This window comes from Pleurodeles waltl, chromosome 8 (genome assembly GCF_031143425.1).
Source record: "Pleurodeles waltl isolate 20211129_DDA chromosome 8, aPleWal1.hap1.20221129, whole genome shotgun sequence".
Lineage (NCBI taxonomy): Eukaryota > Metazoa > Chordata > Amphibia > Caudata > Salamandridae > Pleurodeles > Pleurodeles waltl.
The window spans coordinates 1,356,125,715-1,356,153,053 of record NC_090447.1 but is presented as its reverse complement, the minus strand read 5'-3'; the positions used below and the strand labels follow the sequence as shown (position 1 = coordinate 1,356,153,053).

Below are 27,339 nucleotides of genomic sequence, written 5' to 3'. Positions count from 1 at the left end.
GTTGGCAGTCAGGTTACCCCCTGTCCAAGCAAAGACCCTCACTCTAGTCAGGGTAAAGGAGAATCACACTCAGTTAACCCCCGCTCACACCCTTGGTAGCTTGGCACGAGCAGGTAGGATTAACTTCAGAAGCAATGTGTAAAGTATTTGTACCAACACACACAGTAATACAGTGAAGCACTACAAAATGACACAACACAGGTTTAGAAAAATAGGTAATATTTATCTAAATCAAAAAAGACCAAAATGACAAAAATCCAACATATACAAGTTAAAATATGAATTTTCAAAAGAATAATAGTCTTAATCCTTCGAAAACAGCGGAAACGATGATTGTGCACAAAGTACCTGGTTAGCATCAAAAATAAAGCCGCACTGGCAAGCGTGCGTTGGAAAAGTTCAGCGTTGCTTCGATTCCTTACTCGCAAGTGAAGCCGTTGGTCAATTCCTTCTCCGGTTGGGTCTGCAATGTGTCATTTTTCTCCCTCACAAGAGAGCGATGTGTCGATTTCTGGATGGGCCCCTCAGGTCCGCGCAGAGTCTTTGACTTTGACGCCAAGGGATGATATGTGGAAAATCCGGTCACATGGTATCAGACAACCGCACTGCGTGGGGTTTGCATCGTTATCAGCATCCGCAAGTGGGTGTTGCCATCATTTCTCCAGCCGTGATGCGTCAATCTCCCAGCTGCGATGCAGGTGGAGCATCAAGTTAATCCGCGAACCTGGCTGGGCGTCGTTTATCAACCGTGTCGCAGATGGTGCGTTGAAAATTTCCCCATACGGCGTTCTGTGTGGGGATTTTCAGCTCTTGTCCACCAGCTTCACCTTTCAAGGGCCCAGGGACTGGATAGGGCACCACTTGGCAGGGCAGAAGTCTCAAGAGAGAGTCCAGGTGCTGGCAGGGGACGTCTTTGATTGCCCTGAGACTTCAACAACAGGAGGCAAGCTCAGTTTAACTCCCTGGAGATTGTTCTCAAGCAGGACTGCACAACAAAGTCCAGTCTTTGTCCCCTTTCACAGGCAGAAGCAGCATCTGCAGGATAGCACAACAAAGCACAGTCACAGGCAGGGGCAGCACTTCTCCTCAGCTTTTCAGCTCTTATCCTTGGCAGAGGTACCTCTTGAATCCAGAAGTGATCTAAAGTCTGGGGTTTTGGCTCCAATACCTATACCTCTTTCTGCCTTTGAAGTTGGTAAACTTCAAAGCAAAGTCTCTCTTGTGTGCAAGATCCTGACTTGCCCAGGGCAGGCCCCAGACACACCAGGGGATTGGAGACTGCATTGTGTGAGGGCAGGCACAGCCCTTTCAGGTGTTAATGACCACTCCTCCCTCCCCTCCGAGCACAGATGGCTCATCAGAATATGCAGGCTACACCCCAGCTTCCTTTGTGTCACCATCTAGAGGAAAGGTGCAAACAGCCCAACTGTCAAACTGACGTAGACAGGGAATCCACAAGCAGGCAGAGTCACAGAATGGTTTAAGCACGAAAATGTCTACTTTATAAAAGTGGCATTTTCAAACTTGCAATCTAAAAACCAACTTCACTAAAAGATATATTTTTTAATTGTGAGCTCAGAGACCACAAACTCCATATTTCTATCTGCTCTCAAAGGGAATCTGCACTCTAATAACATTTAAAGGCAGCCCCCCATGCTAACCTATGAGAGAGATAGGCCTTGCAACAGTGAAAACCTAATTTAGTATTTACAGTATTTCACTGTTACACATCAGTACATGCCCCACCTTTAACATACACTGCACCCTGCCCATGGGGCTATCTAGGGTCTACTTTAGGGGTGCCTTATATGTATAAACACTTGCCAGGTCAAATTGGTAGTTTTAAACTGCACACAGAAACTACAGTGGCAGGTCTGAACCATGTTTCCTGGGCTACTAATGATGGTGGCACAACCAGTGCTGCAGGCCCATTTGTAGCATTTGATTTACATGCCCTGGGCACCTCTAGTCCACTCTGCTTAGGATTTACCAGTAAATCACATATGCCAATCATGGATAAACCAATCAACAGCTTCATTTACACAGATCAAATGCACTTTAGCACTGGTTAGCAGTGGTACAGTGCCCAGAGTCCTAAAGCCAACAAAAACAGGTCAGAAAAAATAGGAGGAAGAAGACAAAAAAAGTTGGGGATGACCATGCAAAAAGGAAAGGGCCAAGTCCAACACTGATCCAAAGAGATCACTCAATCCATAGAGTTTTAACTTGAACTATATGGATCAGAGATTTGAAGTAATGGTAGTAGCATAAAGACATAGATAAAATGATCGACATGAGATGGGTACAGCTTCTTGGTTGCATACCAGCTACTTAGACTCATTCATATTGCTTCATTCATAGCCAATGATATAGCATACAAGCCTGATTCGTTCATGGCAAACGTTTTATCAGATTCAATGAGTTGTATCTATTTATTATAAAAACAAAGACAGCAGTCCAGACTAAGTTTTTGCAAAATCTAACGCTCAAAATGTGATGGTGGAAGAAATGCTCGCAATTTGTTTAGCCACTGTCAATTGTTTAGGGTAGCCTCCCAAACAATAGTTCATCTGCAGTGCACTGCACCTTGCATGGTCCAAAGTACATTATCACTTTACTGTTACAAGATAGTTGCCACATTTAGAAGCATTATGATAGCCATATGGGATCGGTACAATATGAATAGCTATAACTATCACTATTCTCAGATAGCCTCCCACTCTGGCTTTATTTTTGTGAGACCAATGTATTTGCACAGTATATCATTGTCTTACTTCTCCATAAAAGATAACACATTCCTTCTAAACGTGCCACCCATGTTGGAACTCGAAAACAACAATACACTATGTACAGTGCCATTGCAAGATGGCCACCCACTGCTATGCATAATTTTATTATTTATTGCAAGCATAACTCTGACATGTTTAGATGGTGGCATATTTTCTTTTTATACATTTACTCTTTTAATTTTCTTGCATATGTCTGTTGATTCAATGCATGTGTTTTATTGCTGTTGAGTAAGTGGGGGAATGAATGGAGGATGAGTGCAAGGATGAATGACATAGTGTATGCATAGTGACATATTGAGTGCCTAAACTCTACAGTGGCTGTAGATGCATGTTCTGTTATAAGCCAGGCCTATTGGCATCATCATTGCTTATTTTGCTTTGATGTATTGGTGGACACAAGTTACTAACCTGACCTCAAACATTCACTGATAATAAATACCACACCACAGAAATTATTATTAGAAAATATGCTTTCTGGAAACTAAAATATAGTTGTAGATTGTAACACTTCTTCACTTGCATTAAAAAGTCTCTATCCTACAGTGGGAGAAAATACCTTGTTGACGTGATGTTAGGAAACATACCGGTATGTTATTGTGTTCCGCTGCCACTTGGGTTTATTTGCATGGAATTCATAGTTTTGAACATCTGGGACTCCACAACGAGATTCCTTCATATGAGATAGGGTTTCAAGATCCAGCAATCCAGTCACATTTAGGCCAAAGAAATTCTGCATTTTTTTCATCATGCTACTGAATGTTTCAGTGAATCTTTTTCTTCGTAGTGTGGAGTTTCCACCCAGGCTGTAATATTGTTGAAGGTAGCCCTGTAGAAAGACACAGTTTGTACAGTAACAGGAATTATCTTACCCATATGCAAAGTATGACAATTTATTTCTAATCTAGACCTATAGTCTATAAATGGTGCTGTGGAATTGCTGCATATTTAATCCGTTTCTGAGCCATTTATTCAATCCCTCAAATTATACAGCTAAAATATTTCCAGAAATGTTTGTAATGACCACATTTCTTCCCAAGGTGTGACCAAGATAGCGACCTAGAAGCCGACTGATCCATGAGGCTCATGTTTTGAGAAGAATGAGGTATAATTTGAGCATGTGATGACAGAAACACCTGTAGAGATACAAGCTAGCTGGATTGAGCTACTCTGTCCCCATGCTTACAGCATCCAGAGAGCTTGATGCCCAACATGGCAGGAGTGCCTAAGTCTCAAGAACACCACTGGAATTCTCTCTTGCCACCAGGCGAGTAGGAGTGTCAGAAAAGTGACTGAGGCATGGATCATGACGAGGGAAGTAAGACCAAGAAGGACAACAGCCTAAAACCAAAAGGTCTGAGTGTCCGGTCTATACTTGAATGCAGTTTTCGTTTGCATGTAGTCCCAAAGGCATCATGGACCCTACAACCTCTGCAATCACCTGATGGCCAGTAATAGGAATCAAACAGTGACCAGCCCAGTGATAGCAGAGGAATAGGGACCTGACTAAACTACAAACTAAAAATAATAACTAAAAAAAAATGTAAAACAAAAGGGACTATTGTGCTATTATACCTTTTATCACAAAATTATCTAGGGTCTAGTATCATCCTGTAACTTCCCCTGACAGTCACAGACGTTAACAGAATCTCTGATTCTTTTGGCCTGAAAAGGGTAATTAGTTGGTGTTGCTTTTGAGATGTATACCAAGAGTGCACAGGAATGGAATTTTACATGAATGAACACATAGACAGAATTAAGGATAAACAATTATCAACCTGTAATTTTCCAATATTATGTAAGCAGCAACGTTCTAGCTGATACACTTCCATTGCAAATTTACCTGAGTCAGAATTCATTGCCTTTTTTAAGGGTCCTTGACTCAGTCTTTCGGACCTAAGTTTCGATGGAGTGGCATGTGCATTTCCTAATGCGCTGAATTCTTCCTAATAAATATTCATGTATTCCGAATTATGAATCTGCATAGAAAATTAATTAATATAGAAAATGATGCACAACATGGAAAATGTACCTACTTGAGTGTAATCACGAAGTGTCCTTATTAATTGCTAACAAGTATGACATACTCATGTTTAGATTAATGTAGTAGTATGTTATATTAATGGTTATGTATTATGTATTTGCTTTTTTAAGTGTAGGTCTTAAGTTAGCTAGGTCTTGGGCCTAGTTGCACAGCCTCATGTTAAGTTGCACTGTTTAAATGATTCACACAAAATGGCTGCGTGGAGAAATAGATTTGTATTTTTCCACCGTATTGACTAAACACTAGTAAATGCTTTCTTTCCTATGAGAACTGCTTGCTAGAATATGCTGTACTAACTATAGATACATTGTAGACTTTAGTGTGTGTAAAAGTGATGTTCCCAGGAGCTAACAATGGATGCACTGACTGAAGGACAGAGAGATACAAAATTGTTACCTGACGAGTCCGACGATCGGAACAGAAGAAGAGGAGCCAATCATCAACATGTACTACACTAAGATGGTTTTCCTCATTCTTGAAAGATAGAACTTTTCAAGTTCTTGACCGCTCCTTCCTTTTCAACACATTTTCTCTCATTTGCGGGATCCCTATGGGCTCCTCGCTGAGCCCCACTCTTTTTAATATTTATCTGTCCCCCTTAGCTAAAATCGTTGAACCACATGGCCTTTCCTTAATATCATACGCCGACGATACCCAGCTGATAGTTTCTCTTTCGAATTCCGGAAACACCGCCCAATCTAATCTATCTCCCTGTCTCACGGATGTAGCTAAATGGATGACTGTCTCTAAACTTAAACTTAATGATGAAAATTCTGAAGTAATGATAATTGGAAATCATGCTCTTCCTAAGTCTCCTGCGTTAGCACTGGAAAATTTTGAAAATCTTCCCCCTCCCAAAGAAAACATAAAGAGTTCAGGCTTCTGGTTAGACCCCCGCCTCAGGGTGGACCTTCAATCTAAAAAGCTGGCTGCATCCTGTTTCGGCCCATTAAGAACCACAAGGAAAATATTCAAGATCTTACCTTTTTTGGCCAGAAGACTTATTATTCAGGCACTCATACTGTCCCACTTAGACAATGGCAATTACCTATTTCTTAGCTCAGTGCACTATGTGATAAGGAGATTGCAAGTCGTGCAAAATTCCACTGCACATTTGCTTATGAATACTCCCAGACATCTGTTGGCCAAACCAGCCCTGATTTCTCTTCATTGGCTTCTGTTAAAACAACGCATCCATTTTAAGGCCATCTGCATGACACATAAAGCCCTCCACAACAAAGCCCCGTGGTTTCTCAGGCATTGTATGTCGCCATATGTCCCTCTAAGGTCACTCAGATCCTCCACTGCCTCGTTGGTCAACATACCCCGTTTCAGGAAAGCAACATGGGGAGGCAACTCGTTCTCAGTTAAAGCTGCACACCTCTGAAATTCTCTTCCATTGGAACTTCAACAAGAACGGCTGGAATCTTCCTTCGTAACATTTTTATTCTCATTATAGGTTTTGATGAGTTTATAGTCAACCTTCAGCGCTGGGAAGCCCTCGGGAAGCCATGTGCTCTAAAAATTCATTAAACTAAACTAAACTGAACTAAACTAAACTAAACTAAACATGTGGAAGACAGTTTAGTTATATCTAAGATTTGAAGTTCTAACTTCATTGGACTAAATGTAAACGTATGATTCTTTGACCAATAGCAACATGGAAAGAGCTCTGGATGATTCTAACTTAGCCCAACTGCACAAAGAGAAGTGCGCCATTCCAATTATTCTCACCTTCATGCTCATTCCATTTTCAGTTTCTGCCTAAGAGGTGTGCTCATTCTTAGTTTGATCCTCTTACTTGGAGAATTCCATCTTTATCTTTAATGCTTAGACTTCCATTGCTGAATACTTAGACATTGGTTTCCATATGGTTCGGATAGCTTAGAGTCCCCTGTTCTGAACCATTCTCTTTCATGGCCTGATGCTGATGCTGACCGAACCGATGTCCAGTTGATGAAGACAGTTGCAGCTTTGTGAATTATACCAAGGAGATGTTTTCCAAATTTGTGTTGACTAAATTGTTTTGCATGAAGCCCAAACATGCTATTCTAATCAGAAGGCTAGATAGGAGACTCCAGAAGATGGTTTGCTAATTATTAACAACAGTTGATGTTGTTTCTTTGCTGAATCTAAATGTATGCTATTTCTATTGTGCAGTTATTCTTGCTATTGAGTTGTACTATAATCCTAGAATGTGTGAGCATACAATGCTTTAGTTAAATTGAGATTCTTTAGAAGATTTGGTCAATCAGTGCTTTTCTGTATGTTTATCATTTGACTTTGAGATTTTGGGCCAGATGTAGGAAAATCCTGCATTGCGACTCGCAAATTGCGAGTTTGAGCGTCACAATGCAGGGTGATGTCCCTGACACCATCTGCGAGTCGCAAGGGGGTCGCAAAGGCCCACCTCATTAATATGAATGAGGTCGCAATTTGCGGCCCCCTTGCGAGTCGCAGCACTCACAGGGATGGTGGCCTGCTGGAGACAGCAGACCACCAAGTCTGTGACTGCTTTTAATTAAAGCAGTTTTTTTTTTTGTAAAGCAGCCTATTTTCCTTCAAAGGAAAACGAGATGCATTACAAATAAAAAAATGAAACGTGTCAGTTTTATTTTTTCAGAGCAAGCAGTGGTCCATAGGACCACTGCCTGCTCTGAATTTTTTTTTTCAAGGCCATTCACAAAGGGGAAGGGGTCCCCCAGTGTGACACTGGTGGTAACTGTGATTGCTTTGCGACCGCGTTCGCGGTCACAGAGCAATCCTGCATCGCGATGTGACTCGCAAATAAGGGGAACACCCCTTTCTATTTGCGACTTGCAGTCCCATTTTGCGAGTCGGTAACCCAAAATGGGAATGGGCATCGCGATGTGGGTTTTGCGTGTCGCAAACAGCGATTTTCGCTGTTTGCGACACATAAAACCCTTTCTACATCTGGCCCTAAGTTACATGACATTAGCATTGTTAATATTGGGAAGTAAACATTATAACTTTCACATAAATGTGTGGTTATTCATGGCCAAAGGGGTCATGGTGCGTGGAAATTACTGACTCCAAAGATCAATAATGTTATTGATTGATATTGTTATTCATTGGTATCGGGATTTACTCTAAGTGCAGTCAAAAGGTCCAACGAACCTCTAGCGTGTCCCTTTATAAACTAAAGATAAGAAACCAAATAAGGTCAGACGTGCTAACATGACCTAGTCAAGTTACTAGATTTCCCTGGTGCTTTAATGAGAAACTCTTTTGAGTAACTGGGTGCAGTGGATATAAAGCATGTTCAGAAGGAACAACACAATTTCTTAAACTTGATTGATTTCTTCATCTCTTTCTTAAAACTTCATGTCTGGGGCTCAGGACAATATACCCTAAAGTTTGCAGAGCATAGAAACACTTTCAGATAGTAAAATGCACTGTATTCCAAATATGCTCTTTGATGTCTGAGTCAACACATGCAAAAACAGTCACAAACTTAATATGGAAGTTGACATTGACCACGGAAAAGAATTACTACATGAAGACATTTTTTGGATCAAGAAAATGAATACTTATGGATTGAATGACCATATTAAATTCAGTTGCTTCCTATGAGAATTTATTGTGGAACATCCCCTATTTTTGAATGATTTTATTGAAAGATACATCAACCAAGATTTTTTCAAGTGTCTTACTTACTTATTACATTAGAATAAGTAAATAGATAATCACATCCAGTCATTATCAGCATGAATTTTTCTCTGGATGACTATTTATTATAAACAAATTGGTCAGACGGGTTCCTATTATTATATTAATGTTATTGTTTTTGAACAACAACAATTTTTGGTCTGAATTGTGTGTTAACATCACACTGTAATGACCCACCCTGTTTATTTAAGACATGAGATTAGAACAGTCATCCTCAGTAAGAACAGTGAAAAGAAATTTTACCATCCCAAGATGGCAACTGAGTTTGACTTATTCTGATATTCCAGAAATTTAGAACCTTAAGTATTCTCATATAGTGTATGAACATTAGATCAGAATTTTCACATTAGTTAGCTGCTAGTCATACTATCAAACTTTTACACATACAACAGATTTTCTTTCCGCTTCCAATCAGAATACCCATACAACAGGTTTTCATTCCGCTTCTAACCACAATTTTAGTTAAATTGCACTTGAACAGAGCATGTTACGTCCATACCATAAGGGAGCCATATAATGAGCCATAGTTTGATCCATATGATCAATTATGTTTGACATAGTGATATTTAAATTTGCACGCAAACAGGAACTACCAATTCCAGTCCTCTTTTGATCACAGTAGTTCTGAATTTTAAAAAGCGACTCAATATGGCGGCGGTTCACCATGTCACAGGATGAATTTTGATCCCCTCAAGGAGATTTTGAAGGTGAGTTGAAACCATGTATATGGGTGTCAATAACGGTCATGATTCATTCTTTTACTCACTGATGTATCTTTGAGGAAGGGTGGTTGGTTAACAAAATTAGGTCATCACCTGAATTGAAAGTTGAGTTATATGTACTTAGTGAATTTACAATATCCATACCGTTGATTCATTCATCATGAAGAAGTAGTTAAAACTTGATTTCAAGTTATGTTACATCATGTAGATTGTTTCATCTCATACAAACATATTTAGGATCATTAATGTTTTTTGCTATATAAAATCCTGAATGTGGATAGATTACCAGATTAAATTGATTTTCCACAGTTCCTTGGTTTGTTTATTCCAATGTTATCATTATTTTTTTTTACAGAGCATAAACCCATGAAAAGGACCAATCAGGGTCCGAAATGCATCAGGATGTTTATAATGTACATGTTGTTCACCAAGATGGATATATTATTTTCAAGAACAATTCGCGAAAGAAGTGAATAAATATGAAATTTGATTAAACTGAGCATTATCGTTGTGAGATTCACATTGTCATGAACTAAGAATAACTATTATATAGACTTCTTTGGATAAGGAAGTTTATGAAAACAAGTAATATAACAGTAGTGCAGGGGGAGACACTGTCCAAAAGATGGCACAATGCAAATTTACATATGTATCTTTAAATTGCACATAAGAAGCATCTATTATGTACCTTGTGTAGATACAGCAAAAATGATGAATGAAGTAATACATATGAAAACAAGTTATTATTAGTTGAAGTGACAGACCTTACATTGCAGTAATGTATAAATGTGAGAGCCACAGCTTCCTCAAAGTATTTATTTAGAATATTTAATGTACCATGCATGCTATAGACACGAGCTACTTGACTGCCTTTTAAGAACTTCATGGTAAAGGGTAGCGGCTAACACTGCATATACTTAAGCAAAAACCACAATAAGAGGATATATTTCTGTATTTACAAGCACTAACAAATCCAATACGGGAAACATCCTTTTTTATGACTTCTTTTCCCGAAGGTCGTGGTTAACGAAAGCGCAACAATGCTTTTTCTAACCACAACTTCGGTTTTTTGTGTCTTAACTACGTATGTTCTGAACAGCGAACATGCGTGGTTAAGGTACAAAGAAGGGACTTGGTGAAGGTAAGTGGTGGGTTTAGGTTTTGGGGAGGGGGCGGGGGGTCAGGGGGTTTTAGGTTTTGGGGTGGGGTTGGGGGGGTGGGGCGTTTTTGGTTTTGGGGAGTGGGTGGGGGGTCAGGGGGTTTTAGGTTTTGGGGTGGGATTGGGGGGGTGGGGCGTTTTTGGTTTTGGGGAGTGGGTGGGGGGTCAGGGGGTTTTAGGTTTTGGGGTGGGGTTGGGGGGGTGGGGCGTTTTTGGTTTTGGGGAGTGGGTGGGGGGTCAGGGGGTTTTAGGTTTTGGGGTGGGGTTGGGGGGGTGGGGCGTTTTTGGTTTTGGGGAGTGGGTGGGGGTCAGGGGGTTTTAGGTTTTAGGGTGGGGTTGGGGGGGTGGGGCGTTTTTGGTTTTGGGGAGTGGGTGGGGGTCAGGGGGTTTTAGGTTTTGGGGTGGGGTTGGGTGGGTGGGGCGTTTTTGGTTTTGGGGAGTGGGTGGGGGGTCAGGGGGTTTTAGGTTTTGGGGTGGGGCGTTTTTGGTTTTGGGGAGTGGGTGGGGGGTCAGGGGGTTTTAGGGTGGGGTTGGGGGTGGGGCATTTTTGGTTTTGGGGAGTGGGTGGGGGGTCAGGGGGTTTTAGGTTGCGGGGTGGGGTTGGGGGGGTGGGGTGAGGGATGTAGGGTGAATGGTGCCTATTGCTAATGATTTTATCAGGAATGCCTTTACAACGAAATATCGTTGTTAAGGCATTCGTGGTAAAATCATTAGTAGTAGCAACGAGGTCGGTGTTCCGACCTCGTTGTTAAGGCAGTAGTTTTTTTTGCAGTCGTTGTTTCGTCGTACAGTCATCCAATACGTCTCAGTCAGTTTTAAATAGCCAAGCTATTTTCTTTGTCAATGCTCGAATGGACTGACAAATTAATGCATGTGTCAAGCGGTATGCTCATGCATGCCTGGCCAAATTTGGATAGATTTTTTTTTTTTTTTTTAATTAAAGTAATCCCAATCCAAGATCGCCACCATTCATCATGACACATTAAGACACACACCCACATGCATCATGACACATGTGGGGATATGCCTCGTGATGAATGGTTCGTATCATGCATATGTGTGTATGTATCATGTTGCAGATAACACTTTATTCGTTTAACTTCCAATATGTTGGACTCCTTTCTTCAAGTGGTAAATTAGAAAACAAAAGAAATCTGCAGAAAAGCACATTTTAAGACAGGAGTGGCCTGGCAACTAAATATAGCTGTTAGGAAAGGCTCGGTGAACAATAATAGACAGAGGAGTAAAAAAAATAAAAAAATACATTGGGAAGGGGAAGGGCAGGGTAAGCAACGTGGGAGTTTGATGAAGGAACCAGGGAACCAAAGGGTGGAATGCAGCTTTGCACACTTTGTCTATACTTATGTTGTATTTATTTGTGTTGTATGATAGCGATGTCCTAGGCCATTCAACCAGTGCTGTAAATGCATGACGATAAACATGATTTGTCATTGTGCCATGGCGCATATGCAAAGCATGAAGGGTGATACATGGGTTTTGCACTTAAGACACACACCAGAGTATAATTACTATATAAAGACCACCACTCAAGGGTAAATTGTATAGTATGTGTAGTTTTTCAGAACATTATGCATATTACATGTGGCACTGAGCTTTTCTTTTGTCCATTGTTAGTGCCTGTTTGTGAGAAACTGGGGCTGATTGCAGAGGCCCCCTAACTTTTTGCCCCCATTTTCCACTTTATGCTGGTGTTTTCCTGACTCTGATGGTGCCCTGGGTACTGCTAACCAGTCCCAGGGCCTGTGCTCTGTGTAAAATGGATATGCAAATTAGGCTAATTATAATTGGCTAAGTTAACCTACCTATAAGTCCCTAGTATATGGTAGGGCATGTAGGTTTAGGGACCACAGCATAGGTGGTGCACACCTAGGTGCATTGCTGAGGTGCCCAGTGTCATTTTAAAAGCAAGCCTGCCTTGCTGGCTGCTTTTAAATTAAAGTTATATGCAAATTCGACTTTGGAATTAAAGGTACTTCCAAAGTCTTAAACTACCTTATTTTTACATATAAGTCACCCCTAAGGTGTGCCCTATGTGCCCCTAGGGCTGGGTGCCATGTAACTATAAGCAGGGACTTTATAAAAATAGATTTATAAGCCCTGGTGAGGTAAAAACAGCCAAATTCGTTTTTCCCTCATTGAAGTAAATGGCCTTCATAGGCTAGAATGGGCAGACTTTATTTTAAATTTTAAAGTCTCCTTAAATGTTACATACCAAGAATTTGGTATCAAATTGATTGTTATAATAAATCCCACAACTTCCAGTTGTTGGATTTAATATAACTAGTGCAGGTAAAAAGTTTAGACTTTACCTAAAAAGTTGCCAATTTCAGCTCTGCATTGTTTTTGCTCCTGTGCTCTGATTGGCCAGCCTGCAGCAGCTTCTGCCAGGCTACTTTAATGAGGTGTGAAGTGGCCTGACTTCACACAAAGGAATGTGCTTGGGGGAGAGAATCTCCCCTCAGCAGATGGGGAAGCAGGAAGGGGGAGGGCTGCCAAACTGGTCTTCAAAGGCAGAGAAGGACATCTGGAGCACCCAGCAACACCCCCACATCCTGCAACCCCAGACAGCTAGGTGCCCCCTTGATTAGATTAGGAGAGGGCAGGAGAGGGGTGTGTTTATGATTTTTAGCCACACCAGTGGGTGGGCTCAGCCAGATCTCTCCTCTAAAAATCAGATTCATCCATTTTGGATTTTTAGAGACTGTTGCCTTCTGGGATGGATTTTTGCCACACTTCCCAGGAAGTGGTCATCACAGGGGGACGACCCTGTCCCTGATTGGAGGACCAGGGCCCCCTGCTTTTCACCCAGGAGCAAGGATAAAACTGGCAGACCTGCACCCACGCCTCAGATCCCCACCAAATTTCAAGAAGAAGGAACTACAAGGAGAAGAAGGACTGCCCTGCTGGACCCCTGGCCTGCACCTGGACCCTGCACTCAGAAAGACTGCACCAGCTGCACACTTGGGCTTCACCACAAGAAGGACTTTGCCTGGCTTCCACTGGTTCAAGGAGGGACTCCCTGTTTGCTACAGGTGAAAAATTGCTAACCAGAGTCCCCTGCACCAACTCCTGAAAAAGTGACCAGCTGACCACTGCCCAGTGGCCAAAAAGGAGTTTGCGCCAGGTGCACTCTGGGAGTTGAAGTCCGCACTTCCCAAGGACCATCACAGAACTTCTGGACCCTTGGGGTGAGCTGTGGACCCCAAAAGAACCTTAAAAGGACATCTGGGTGAAGCCCCAGAAGTTTGGAAAAGATTGGAGAAATTTTAGAAAAAAGCTCCATAAAGTGACCGACTCGACGCGGAAATTCTAGCCGGCTTGCCTCAACCGCGACCCGGCCTGACTTCGTGGTTCGTCCCGGGGAAGAAAAACATCGAAAAAGAGACTAAGTCAGAAGGTAACTTTTTGACCGAGGCCTCCCGCGACTTGTAGCCGAGCAGGGCTCCATCGCGGTCGGCCTGAAAGTTTGACTTTGCCCTGGTCCTGGTGCAACCAGATGACCCGATTGGCGCTTTTTGTTTCTAAGCGCTAGAAAATAATAATACTTTAAAAATTCATATCTCCGGTTCCCCTGAACCGATTTTAATCGTTTTTGTGTCATTTTAAAGATAAAAATATAAGCTATTTTTATAAATTGGTTTTGGATTTTTAAACTGTTTCCTGTGTTTTATTTAATTACTGTTTTGTGATATTTGAATGCTTTACACTTTGTCTCCTAAGTTAAGCCTTGACGCTCGTTGCCAAGCTACCAAGGGTAGAGCTGGGATTAATTTACTGAGACCTAACTGTACTTTTGTGGAGGTTAGTGGCTTGTTGCTAGGTGTAGGTACCTACCTGCCCTACCAATAACCCATTTTCCAACATAATTGGAAGCAGCGACGGGATCCTGTACTTGTGTTCAATATCACGTTACAGTTTTAGGTAAAACAAATTAAAAATCCTTTAAATTGTCCTAGTGCAAAAATTGTTTTTAATTTTTAATTTGGATTAATTTCAATTATTGAATTTTTGTAATTTTTTCTAAATTCTTGTTTCCAATTTTTGCAAAAAGTTTTTGTTGACACAAAACTAGGGAACCATGGAGCTTGATCTGGCTAGCCTACCCACACTGACAGTAGTCCAGCTTAGGGGGTTGTGTATTGAGAGGGGGTTGCCTGCAACCCCTGATCTCAGGAAGCAAATCCTGATTAAATCCCTGACAGCATGGGCTGAGGCCCAAGAGGTAGAGACAGAGGAAGCTCCAGAGGAGGAAGAAAAAGAGGAAGATGCTAACTCTAACCACTCAGGGGAGGGAAGGCATCAGACCCCAAGTGAGGAAGAGGAGGAACGGTCCTCAATGGATACAGTCACTAGGGGCAGACCCAAAGCTAGTGGTAGGAAGAGGGTCCTTTCAGGAGGAGAGAACCCATCCATCAGGGAAAGAGAGCTGGAAGCCCAGCTAGCCTACATAGCTTTGGAAGCAGAGAAGCTGGCCCTAGAAAAGAAAAAGTGGGCATACAAAGAAAAAAGAGATGGAAGCAGCGATAAAGAAGCTGAGGTGTCCATGGGTGGGGGAGTTTGCCCCAGATTACCCAAGGGGGTAGTTCCTGCTTATGTAGAGGGGGATGACATAGATAAGTGGCTAGGGGCCTTTGAGAGGGCACTCCAAATGAGAAGGGTTAGGCCTCAATACTGGGGTTCCCTTTTGTGGGAGTTGGTCCCCAACTCAGGGAGGGATAGGCTTCTGACCTTAAGGGGGGAGGAGGCAGATTCATACCCTAGTATGAAGAGGTGCTTAGTCAAGAAGTTTGGTCTGACCCCAGAGCAATATAGAATGAAGTTCAGGGACACCCGAAGGTCAGTACCCAGTCTTGGGTTGACTTTGTGGACACCTCACTAAAGGCACTAGAGGGCTGGATTATTGGCAACAAAGTAAATACTTATGAGGGGTTATACAATCTGATCATGAGAGAGCACATCTTGACCAATTGTATCCAAGAAAGGTTACGCCAGCATCTAGTGGACTCTAAGCTGACCAACCCTAGAGAGCTAGGGGAGGCAGCTGATGAGTGGTTGAGAACCAGGGTGGTTGTCAAGTCCCAGGGGGGAGACTCCAAGAAGGGGGGGTCAGGTCCCCAAAAACCTAAGGAGGGAGGTGGTAAGCCCACCACAGAGACTCCCTCTGTACCCCAGAACCCTAAGAAGGAGGAGAGTAAATCCCACTCCCACTCTGACATGCAGAGACAGGGAGACCCAGGGTTAAAAAAGCTCTTGGACAGTAGGGCTTGCTTTGACTGTCAGCAGACAGGTCACTTCAGAGGAGATGCAGCCTGTCCAAAGAAGGTGGTTAGCACTGGGCTGTCCAGTGTAGCCATAGAGGAGGATTCCTCAGATGATGAAGTCCTCCTAGCATTGTGCTGGGAGACAGGACCAGATGGTAAGCTGGTGATCCCTGAGGGTGGGAGTAGGCACTTCCACCACATTCAAGTGAATGGGATCCCTACCACTGGCCTGAGAGGCACCTGTGCCAGTCACACTGTAGTGAGTGACCGGTTAGTGACCCCAGACATGTATGTCCCAGGAAAGACAAAGAAAGTCAGGATAGCCACAGGGGAGGTCACCTCCAAACCTGTAGCCATAGTGCCCCTAGAGAGGGAGGGTATCCTTGACTGGATTAGGGTGGTAGTCAGTGCTGACCTCCCCCTAGATTGTATCCTGGGCAATGACCTCCCAGAGGTGAGTCTGGTCACAGATGGGGTGGTCGCCCAGGGCGCCCCCCCAACCCAAAGTCCTGGGGAGTCAGTCCCTACAGTTAGGAGACAGGGGTCCCCAAGAAAAGGAAAGAAGAAAAGGAAGGGTAGGCCACTCTTAAAGAGAGTTCCAGGGAGCCAAAGGCCTTCTGCCCCAGTAAGGGGGGAGCCCAGAGTTGGCACTGGTGAGGCCTCACCTGACCCCAAGGAAGTCCTGAGTAGTCAGGCAGCTGTCCAGATGCAGGGTGTTGCCCCTGCACTGACAGAAGGGAGAGTGGAAGGAGGGTGTCTGCCACAGGAGGTGGTAGCCCCCCACTCTAGACAGCAAGAGGGGTACCAGGACCCCAAAGATGCCCCTAAAGCAGCTCAGCCACCTGTCAGTGGAGAGCTTAGGGTGTGGTTCTGGGTACTGACAGCTGTCAGTAGCCTCTGCTGGGTGCTAGCCTTCCTGGCAGCACTGTACTTGGCCTGGGAGGCAGACCCCAGGGCCAATAGCAAAGTAGGCCCCCTGACCCTATTGGTCATGGTGGGGTTGCTCAAGTGTTGGGTGACCTCTTTGGGTAAGCTAGGTGTTGCCCTAGCAAAGTTAGGAGTAGGGGAGGTGGGCACCTCACTACCCAAGTTGGCAGAGAGAGAGGAGGAAGACCCCCCTAGAGGGAAGTTTCAGTTTGAAATGGGTCCTTTCATTGTTGGGGTGGGTTCACTACCCAGAGGGAGAGACCCTGACAGGAGGATGTAAGGCAGAGTAGGCCCTGCAAAGGGACAGCCAGTTTTCTTCACTGTCTTCCTCGCCTAACAAGCCAGGAAGACTCTCCCAGGGTTGGGCTGAGTCTCCTGGGCGTGTGGGCTGGGGGGGGGTTGTGTGAGAAACTGGGGCTGATTGCAGAGGCCCCCTAACTTTTTGCCCCCATTTTCCACTTTATGCTGGTGTTTTCCTGACTCTGATGGTGCCCTGGGTACTGCTAACCAGTCCCAGGGCCTGTGCTCTGTGTAAAATGGATATGCAAATTAGGCTAATTATAATTGGCTAAGTTAACCTACCTATAAGTCCCTAGTATATGGTAGGGCATGTAGGTTTAGGGACCACAGCATAGGTGGTGCACACCTAGGTGCATTGCTGAGGTGCCCAGTGTCATTTTAAAAGCAAGCCTGCCTTGCTGGCTGCTTTTAAATTAAAGTTATATGCAAATTCGACTTTGGAATTAAAGGTACTTCCAAAGTCTTAAACTACCTTATTTTTACATATAAGTCACCCCTAAGGTGTGCCCTATGTGCCCCTAGGGCTGGGTGTAATGTAACTATAAGCAGGGACTTTATAAAAATAGATTTATAAGCCCTGGTGAGGTAAAAACAGCCAAATTCGTTTTTCCCTCATTGAAGTAAATGGCCTTCATAGGCTAGAATGGGCAGACTTTATTTTAAATTTTAAAGTCTCCTTAAATGTTACATACCAAGAATTTGGTATCAAATTGATTGTTATAATAAATCCCACAACTTCCAGTTGTTGGATTTAATATAACTAGTGCAGGTAAAAAGTTTAGACTTTACCTAAAAAGTTGCCAATTTCAGCTCTGCAATGTTTTTGCTCCTGTGCTCTGATTGGCCAGCCTGCAGCAGCTTCTGCCAGGCTACTTTAATGAGGTGTGAAGTGGCCTGACTTCACACAAAGGAATGTGCTTGGGGGAGAGAATCTCCCCTCAGCAGATGGGGAAGCAGGAAGGGGGAGGGCTGCCAAACTGGTCTTCAAAGGCAGAGAAGGACATCTGGAGCACCCAGCAACACCCCCACATCCTGCAACCCCAGACAGCTAGGTGCCCCCTTGATTAGATTAGGAGAGGGCAGGAGAGGGGTGTGTTTATGATTTTTAGCCACACCAGTGGGTGGGCTCAGCCAGATCTCTCCTCTAAAAATCAGATTCATCCATTTTGGATTTTTAGAGACTGTTGCCTTCTGGGATGGATTTTTGCCACACTTCCCAGGAAGTGGTCATCACAGGGGGACGACCCTGTCCCTGATTGGAGGACCAGGGCCCCCTGCTTTTCACCCAGGAGCAAGGATAAAACTGGCAGACCTGCACCCACGCCTCACATCCCCACCAAATTTCAAGAAGAAGGAACTACAAGGAGAAGAAGGACTGCCCTGCTGGACCCCTGGCCTGCACCTGGACCCTGCACTCAGAAAGACTGCACTAGCTGCACACTTGGGCTTCACCACAAGAAGGACTTTGCCTGGCTTCCACTGGTTCAAGGAGGGACTCCCTGTTTGCTACAGGTGAAAAATTGCCAACCAGAGTCCCCTGCACCAACTCCTGAAAAAGTGACCAGCTGACCACTGCCCAGTGGCCAAAAAGGAGTTTGCGCCAGGTGCACTCTGGGAGTTGAAGTCCGCACTTCCCAAGGACCATCACAGAACTTCTGGACCCTTGGGGTGAGCTGTGGACCCCAAAAGAACCTTAAAAGAACATCTGGGTGAAGCCCCAGAAGTTTGGAAAAGATTGGAGAAATTTTAGAAAAAAGCTCCATAAAGTGACCGACTCGACGCGGAAATTCTAGCCGGCTTGCCTCAACCGCGACCCGGCCTGACTTCGTGGTTCGTCCCGGGGAAGAAAAACATCGAAAAAGAGACTAAGTCAGAAGGTAACTTTTTGACCGAGGCCTCCCGCGACTTGTAGCCGAGCAGGGCTCCATCGCGGTCGGCCTGAAAGTTTGACTTTGCCCTGGTCCTGGTGCAACCAGATGACCCGATTGGCGCTTTTTGTTTCTAAGCGCTAGAAAATAATAATACTTTAAAAATTCATATCTCCGGTTCCCCTGAACCGATTTTAATCGTTTTTGTGTCATTTTAAAGATAAAAATATAAGCTATTTTTATAAATTGGTTTTGGATTTTTAAACTGTTTCCTGTGTTTTATTTAATTACTGTTTTGTGATATTTGAATGCTTTACACTTTGTCTCCTAAGTTAAGCCTTGACGCTCGTTGCCAAGCTACCAAGGGTAGAGCTGGGATTAATTTACTGAGACCTAACTGTACTTTTGTGGAGGTTAGTGGCTTGTTGCTAGGTGTAGGTACCTACCTGCCCTACCAATAACCCATTTTCCAACACTGTTTTATTTGTATCAGCCTTCACGCGAAGCCAGGTCACACAACTGTATGACTTCAGTTGATATGACTTTACATGAAATGCTAGGTCTGTTCCTGACTCATTATGCCAAATTTCCATGAGTTACTGGAGTGTTTGTACTGTGCTGGGCAGTATGCTTTAGAGCTACACTTACAATGTTTATGTGAAAATCCTTTTGTCATTTAAAGTTGATTGACGCTATTGTTTGCGTCATTTCAAAATGATAGCAAGACCTGGCTCTGTATTGATTCAGAAAGTATATTAGAAACATGGAAAAGGAGTGCGAAAGTTGCTGCCTTTCATTGTCTCTGCCTCAGGTAGAAATGCACCCTGCACAAATGTTTTTCTACAGGCATTCACTGTCCTTGGTCACAATGCAAATTATGAATATTCTCTGAAACCCTTTTTCTAACCAATCACAAGCTAATCAGTGTAGTTCATGGCATGTCCAACAGAAAGCAGGTAAGTAATATCAGTGAACTAAGCTATTTGTTTGATATTTGATATTTCAGGGAACTACATGAATTTAAAGGATACCTACTCATCTCTTAACAAAAGGCACGCTGTAGAACATGTCTGGACAATACTGCGGGAATCTCTAGTCTGGCATTAAAAGGGACTCTGGTGAATTGTGTCACAATACATCTCTGAACCACAGCTGACATCATCAAACAAAGCAACATTCTAAAACGTCTTTGTTAGTGATTGCAGAGATGGGAGGAGAGAGATATTCTTTCTGTACACTAAATGGCTCATTTTAAGAATACCAGAACGGTTTCTTCAAAGTTCAGTTTGAGTATTGTGTGTAATAAATGTCAGAAACTTCCTTTCCACCAGTGGTGCTGGAACAATTTTAAAAGTGGGAGTCCTGCCATCGCTGAAGTCACAAGGACATTGGAAAATGTGTGTCACACAAAGAACAACTGTAGCAAAATATTTTTGTCTTTTCAGCAGGAGAGTGGTAAGAGTATAGTATGCTGTCAGTGGTGCATTTTGGAACCCACTGTCACAAATATAGTACTGAAGTACGGTGTGGTAGCACACTGCAATTTACAAACAGCGCATTATCCACTGAAATGGGGTTAGAAATTGGGCTTCTGGTTGGCAGAGGCCCTTGCTCCAGGCTCTCTACAGGAAGTTAAGCAGTCCTTTGTGTGGGGAAAGGACACAGTCTATTCAGGCGTAAGTGTGAGGCTGTGACCAGCTCCTCTCTTCCATCTTGCCAAGGATTGCACATCAGAATGGAGAAGGCTCATCAGTCACACCTAAGCTTTTTCCCTTTATTTGTGTCTGTCTAGAGGGAATGCACAAAGCCCAGCAATCACCCTACCCCAGACGTGTATTGGAAACAGGCTGCAGGCACACAGTGCTTAGAGCAGAAAAATGCCAAATTTCTAAACGTGGCATTTTCAAAATTGTTAAACTTAATCTGACTTTACCACTAAGGAGGATTTATCATTACAATTCCATAGGTAGTAACCATGCCAGAACATCTCTTCCCAATTAGAAATTACAGCCTATTAAATGTAATAAAGAATCACCAATGTTACCCCATGAGAGGGATAGGCCTCACATTAGTGAACAACTAACTTGTGAGTTTTTCACTACCTGGACATGTCAAACTTAAAAGTACATGCCCTACCTTTGAATTGCATAGCACCCTGCTCTGTGGGATACCTAGGGCCTACCTTAGTGGTAACATATGTAATAAAATGGGAGTTTAAGGCTTGGCAATGGGTTTTGAATGCCAAGTCAGCATGGCAGCAGAACACTGCATTCAGGCTGCAATGGCGGGCCTGTGACATGTTTTAAAGCGCTACTTCAGTGGGTGGCACAAGCAGTGCTACAGGCCCGCTGGTAGCATTTAATGTACAGGCCCTGGGCACATATAGAGCACTTTATTAGGGACTTATAAGTAAATTAAATATGCAAATTAGGTATATACCAATCAAACCATGTTTTAGGGAGAGAATCCTAAGGCCAACAAAAACAGGTTTAGCAAAAAGTGGAGGGCAAAAGTCAAAATGTTTGGGGTGACCCTGCAGAGAGGGCCATTTCCAGCCAATGGCAACTAAATTTGCTCAGACGCATAGTGTTATTGGTAAAACTATATAGTGAGCAAACTATATAGTGTAGAAGAATTGTTTCAGGGAATATTTATCATTTACCTATCACCCGCAATGATGTTGTAATTTGCAATGATCATATTAAAATATTGGTTCTAGTCAAACTTCAGAATTTAAATTTCCTTCATTTATGCTTAGCTAACTGCTGGTACATAGAGAAATATTTGTACAGTTAATTTGTATGTATTTAAATGTTGCTATGTGTTAGAAAATATATGACATCCTATAGCCATTCCTTTCATACTTGAAGTATCCTAGAAAGATTGTCAGATAGTTCACTTTAAAACCCTTCCCTCACTTTGCAGTCCAAAAAAGTAAACCCAATCTCCATGCTAAAATAGTAAGCAGCAGTTTGTCAGAAGACATAGCCTCACATCTGACATCTGTCTTCGAACGCACAGGTAATGTGACAAGGTAAAAAGAACATTTACAGCCATCTTTATTGCTCATTCACCTTTCGAACGGGGGTGCTGCAGGACTACTCCCCACCCCAATTCCTGCTCCTAAGCTTTCCTCCCTCATTACTGCAGATCTTTGCCTGCAAACGTATGCTGGAGGCATCTCTGACAGGTATTCGATATTATATTACCATGACACATCCCGTTATTACCATGCGAGCTCCCATTAATTGTCGGAAATGTCGGAGCTCAAACCACACAATTTGCAAATTCAAGCACACAAAATGCACGTAAAGCGCTATAAAATAAGACCTCTGCCTACCTCTGCGAAGGCCAGGTCTTGCCGAGTGATACTCTTGACTTCTCTTCTGAGGGGTAAACATGACGTGTAGCCACAATGGGACAAAGCCAGGAGCACAAGCCAGTGCGTCCCCATGGCATCCGGTGTGAAGGGCGATTGGTTACTCTCTTGGCTACACCTGCTTTATAGAGGTATACTCATAAATCTGAAAGTGACTCACGCATGTTCATGTGCACTGATATAATCCCATAATGAGTGCACAGGTAGACGTGCATTATGTTAACTAGCGCAGTCGGTTTCTGGAACTACTTAAAAATACTGTGAATTGAGCACTGCCGCTTTACGCACAAGACGTTGCTGGGTTAAATGCATACATAGTTTTAGTTTAATATGCAGTTATAATATGTAGGACAATGTTGCACATATTTCACAAAGCTAGCCAATACAAGGCAAGCTTTTGCATTTTAAATAAGAATAAAATAGGACTTTTCGTTTTCTTGGGCAACGTGTTGCACCATTTAATTCTTGAGATTACAGCTAGGAATGCATAATCGCTGGGTCACCACACATGATCTTCTGCTTCCTGTTGCTGCAACAACAACAGCTATTACACAGGAAACTAAAGCACGGAGGGGCGGGCACCACAGACTCTGATGTGGAAATAAATACACGGAGGGTGCGCGCATATATGAGTATTTTGCACTAAAAGTTAACAAAAAGGTCACAAACTACTCTACAGCTCGCAGAATAGAACAAGGGAAGTTGCCAACAGCGAAGCTGGTTTCCACTAATGCTTTCTGAAGGATATCCGAGAAAACAAAGCAAAGCTTGAGTGTAAAAGAATTTGCATGGAGTGGTTACTACATATTAATTGCACAACATGAAAACTGCTAAACTGCTTGCCAAACTGTAACCCTTATGCATGACTGATTCACTATAACTGGGCACCCAAGGAGAAGCATGCTTTAGCTTTTCATCAGCAGTAGTGAGTACTCATACCTTAACAATTGTCCATGATGCCCTTTCTATTGCCCTGTTGGTGCATACTCAAGTAGGCCACATGGCCGCCTGTTGGAGCTTTTCTGTGTGACAAATTCGAAAACTATAAAGCAATTCTGTGGATGGACTGGGAGCTGTGTTATCCCCCTAAGGTATTTTGGTGCTCTACACCTGAGCCTTGTCAAATCAATACATTCATAATATGTGAAGCATATTATTCTCCACAAAAAGAATGGAGAATATTTTAGTATGATGGTTTATTTAATGTTATTAGTTTACAGAATGCAAAATCAAGGTAGCAGCAAATTGTAATCAGATTGGGTATGCTTTAATTAATATGTAAATCAATTAAATCAAATCCTATGAAACAGAGGACGAACCAGCAATGGTCTCCTCAAAGGGAGGACAAAAGATAAGTCAGTTCTCTTTGTGAGAGCGCATTATAAAACATCTTCCATGGTTTTCTGTGCTATTCTACACTAATGTCACACAAACTGTAACATTCTATCCAGTTTACACAGTTCTCAAAAAGACTGTCCAATTAGGTTTAAACAAAATGATACCGTCGCATATTTAATAGTTGTCGTGATTTCTCACAATACAAACTTCTCTCTGTGTCCTTCAACTTACACTATATGTAACAGGATAATATATATTGACTAGTCTGCAAACTACAAGTGTCTCATGAATGTGCTATTCATTAAAACAACCTTCTACAATACTTACATAGAAAAGAAAACATTTTTCACATGGGAACGAAAAAAACAGAACATTGCTTTTGACAACATTGGAACTCTAGCGTGCCTAGAAATAAAATGTCCATGTGTCACAAAGCAAAGTTGACAACTAACATTAGGCAATTTTAAAATCAAGGCCTGTATTTGCTTAAATTAAATCTAAATGTGACTAACTATCATATGTCATTTTAAAATCCAGGCCTATATTTGCTTAAGTTAATTCTAAATGTGACTAACCATCATTTCCCTCCACAAATAGCATTAGCGTGTTTATGCAGTACTATCACACTACAAACATTTACTATATAGAAACACTTCTCCACATCCTACACATTCTTACCGTGCCCACCCTGAGAAATGGTTTGGGGAGGTTGTTAGACCTGACATCCTTGGTGTGCTATTCCCCCAAACGTTTTGCCTTCACTCCCTTGTTTTGCTGAACTAGTGTTTGTTGACATTAGGATTCTTCACTTTACCACAGCTAACCAGGGGTAACGTGTTTGTGCCCTCCCCCTTAAACATGGTAAAATTGGCATATTCACAATTGGCATATTTAATTACCTTGTAAGACCCTAGTAAATGGTATTACATGTACAGACGGCATGTCAATGAAATGCTACTATGGCCTGCAGCACTGATGGTGCCACCACCTAAATTAGCACTGTAAAACAGGTCTCAGGTCTACCACTGTAGCCTGTAAAGCAGCGGTAGACTGACATTTTGACCAAGCAAAGTAAACCTTCTGTGAGGCCCAAACCCTCCTTTTAAATACTTATAAGGCATCACTAAGGCAGGTCCTAATGACTCATAGAGCAGGGTGCGTTGTATTTAAAGAGTAGGGCACATTTGTTTAAGTTTTTAAGTTGACAGTTTTCCTGGCAGTGAAAAACTCCTAAAATCAATTTTATTGTTGTAAGGCCCATCTTTCCCATTGACTAACACTGGGTTACTTCATTACATTTAATAAGTGATTACTTCCATTTGGGAACAGATAGAGAAATGCTTCTTCTACTCAAATGAATTGCAATTTAAAATCCTCTTTACTCATAAGTTTGGATTTTAAGTTACTATTCTGAAAAGCTGGCATTTTTCTGCCTACACCGAATGTGCTTTACTGCCAGTGTCCTGTAATTGCTCTCCCATAACTGATGAGACGGAGGAGCTTTCTTATAGACTATTATGTTTGGTAGAGTCTTAAAAAAAAACAAGTCTTTTCAAACCCCTCACTCAGACATACAAGGTCGCAGGAGCAACTAGGTCCCAAATTGATCATTTATTTCCTTTCAGCTCAGAAACACTAGTAGCGGAATGTATTGCCTCTAACAAATAAATTACCCCCTTCCCCATACACATACAGACTTCTCTCCGGGTTGACAGATCCATCTCAACCAATTGTAACTCCACTCGGAACCTTTGAGGAATCAAAACCTTCGTCTATAAAACAAATGAAAAAGCCCTGAAAGCAAATAAGACCTGTAAAACAAACACCTTTGGTAACAGCACTACAAATCCCATGTTGAATACTAAAACATTTAAACTGTTCTCAATGTGCCAAAAGAACAAGCCCTTTCCCTCTGATGGTGAGGGGGCCAAGATAGGGGCTAGTATTGCAGTTATAACAGCAGTGGTAAAAGAAACACTAGCCAATTTTGGGAAATCCAGCTGAACCTCTGTCATGAAGATGAAACCAAAGAGTCATGAGCCTCTTGAAGCCCCCATTGCTGCTACATTGTCTATTATAACACCAACTGTTTGTGGAAGCCCGGATCTGTGGAAATGTCTTCATTTCCCCACCTTAAGGCCGACTCTGAGACACACGCTATTATTTTGGGTCACCAACTCTCACCAAATGCATTAGAGACTAAAGATGAAGTTCCCTTTAGGTTAGCTCCATTTGTCAGCAACAGGGCACCGCCGTTTATGATTTAGCAGGTGATGAGACATATAAGGTCTCTGCCAAACATCACAAATCCCTCAGACAGTTATCTAAATATATCTTAAACCACCCACTGCCCCTATAGGGCTTATTTGATATTGGAATACCCTTTAACACAACAGTATGTGGAACACGCTCCCACAACCATTGGCAAGATGCATGAAAACATTACACATTTTAAGTATCAGGGTGGGGAACCTGTAAAAATGGAAGAACACATATTTTCTCCTTTTGACACCAGAATATATCTTGAGGTGTGTATGAAGTTGGCTCTGTATATACTATCTCAAAGTGAGAGATAGTGTGCACAGAGTCCAAGGGTTCCCCTTAGAGGTTGATAGTGGCAAAATTAGATAATACCAATGATCTATTTTGTGGTAGTGTGGTCGAGCAGTAGGCTTATCAGAGGGTAGTGTTAAGCATTTGTTGTACACACACAGGCAATAAATGAGGAACACACACTCAAAGACTTAACTCCAGGCCAATAGTTTTTATACAGAAAAATATATTTTCTTAATTTATTTTAGAACCACACGATTCAAGATTTGAAGTAAATACATAAAATGCAAGGTACTCCACAAAGGTAAGTATGGAACTTTGAATTAGAGCAGTAACATACACAGTTTAATTAAAATGGCAATACGCTATTTTAGAAGTGGACACAGTGCAAAAATGAACAGTTGCTGGGGGAGGTAAGTATTGGTTAGTTTTTCAGGTAAGTAAGGCATTTACAAGTTCAAGTTCCTGGGCATAGGCAGACCACTGTTGGGGGTTCAAGGCAACCCCAACGTCACTTCACCAGCAACACAGGGCCGGTCAGGTGCAGAGGTCAAACGAAGGCCCAAAACACATAGGTGCCTATGGAGAACAGGGGTGCTCCAGTTCCAGTCTGCCAACAGGTAAGTACCTGCGTCTTCAGAGGGCAGACCAGGGGGGGTTTGTAGAGCACTGGGAGGGACACAAGTAGGCACACAAAACACACCCTCAGCGGCACAGGGGCGCCCGGATGCAGTGTGCAAAGCAGGCATCATGTTTTGAATAGGAATCAATGGAGGGACCTGGGGGTCACTCTAGTGGTGCAGGCAGGGCACACGGGGGCTGCTCAGGCCTGCCACCAACTGGGCTAGGCAGAGGGTCATCAGAAAGTCACTCATGCACTGGAGTTCGGTTCCTTCTGGTCATGGGGGCTGCAGGTGCAGTGTTTGGTCCAGGCGTCGGGTTCCTTGTTACAGGCAATCGTTGTCAGGGGGAACCTCGGGATTCTCTCTGCATGCATCGCTGTAGGGGTCCAAGGTGGTCGTCTCGGGCTACTCACGAGGATGCAGTTGCCTAAGAGTCCTCCCTGTAGTGTTGGTTCTCTGGAGTTTGAGCCGGGGGCCTTGGGTGCAGAGGGTGAAGTCTCACGCTTCCGGCAGGAAGAGTGAAGTCTTTAGAATTTGCAAGAAAGTTGCAAAGTTGTTGCTGTTTGTGAACAATGTCGCTGTTCTCGGGAGTTTCTTGGTCCTTTGGGTTTCAGGGCAGTCCTCTGAGGCTTCAGAGTTTGCTGGTCCCTGTCGGATTCGTCGCTGTG

General features: G+C 42.9%; 1 protein-coding gene across 1 annotated transcript in view; it reads right to left on the bottom strand.

Annotated features, from left to right (window-relative positions):
* LOC138249227 (collagenase 3-like) overlaps positions 1–22,235 on the bottom strand; it is a 139,295-nt gene extending 117,060 nt beyond the window's left edge. Inside the window, exons 1-2 of the mRNA XM_069203203.1 lie at positions 22,119–22,235; positions 3,374–3,615 (exon numbers count right to left, since the gene is read on the bottom strand). Of these exons, the coding sequence (XP_069059304.1) occupies positions 3,374–3,615; positions 22,119–22,232 (356 nt within the window). The 5' untranslated portion in view covers positions 22,233–22,235. The remainder of the gene's footprint in view (positions 1–3,373; positions 3,616–22,118) is intronic.
* Between the last annotated feature and the right edge of the window lie 5,104 nt (positions 22,236–27,339).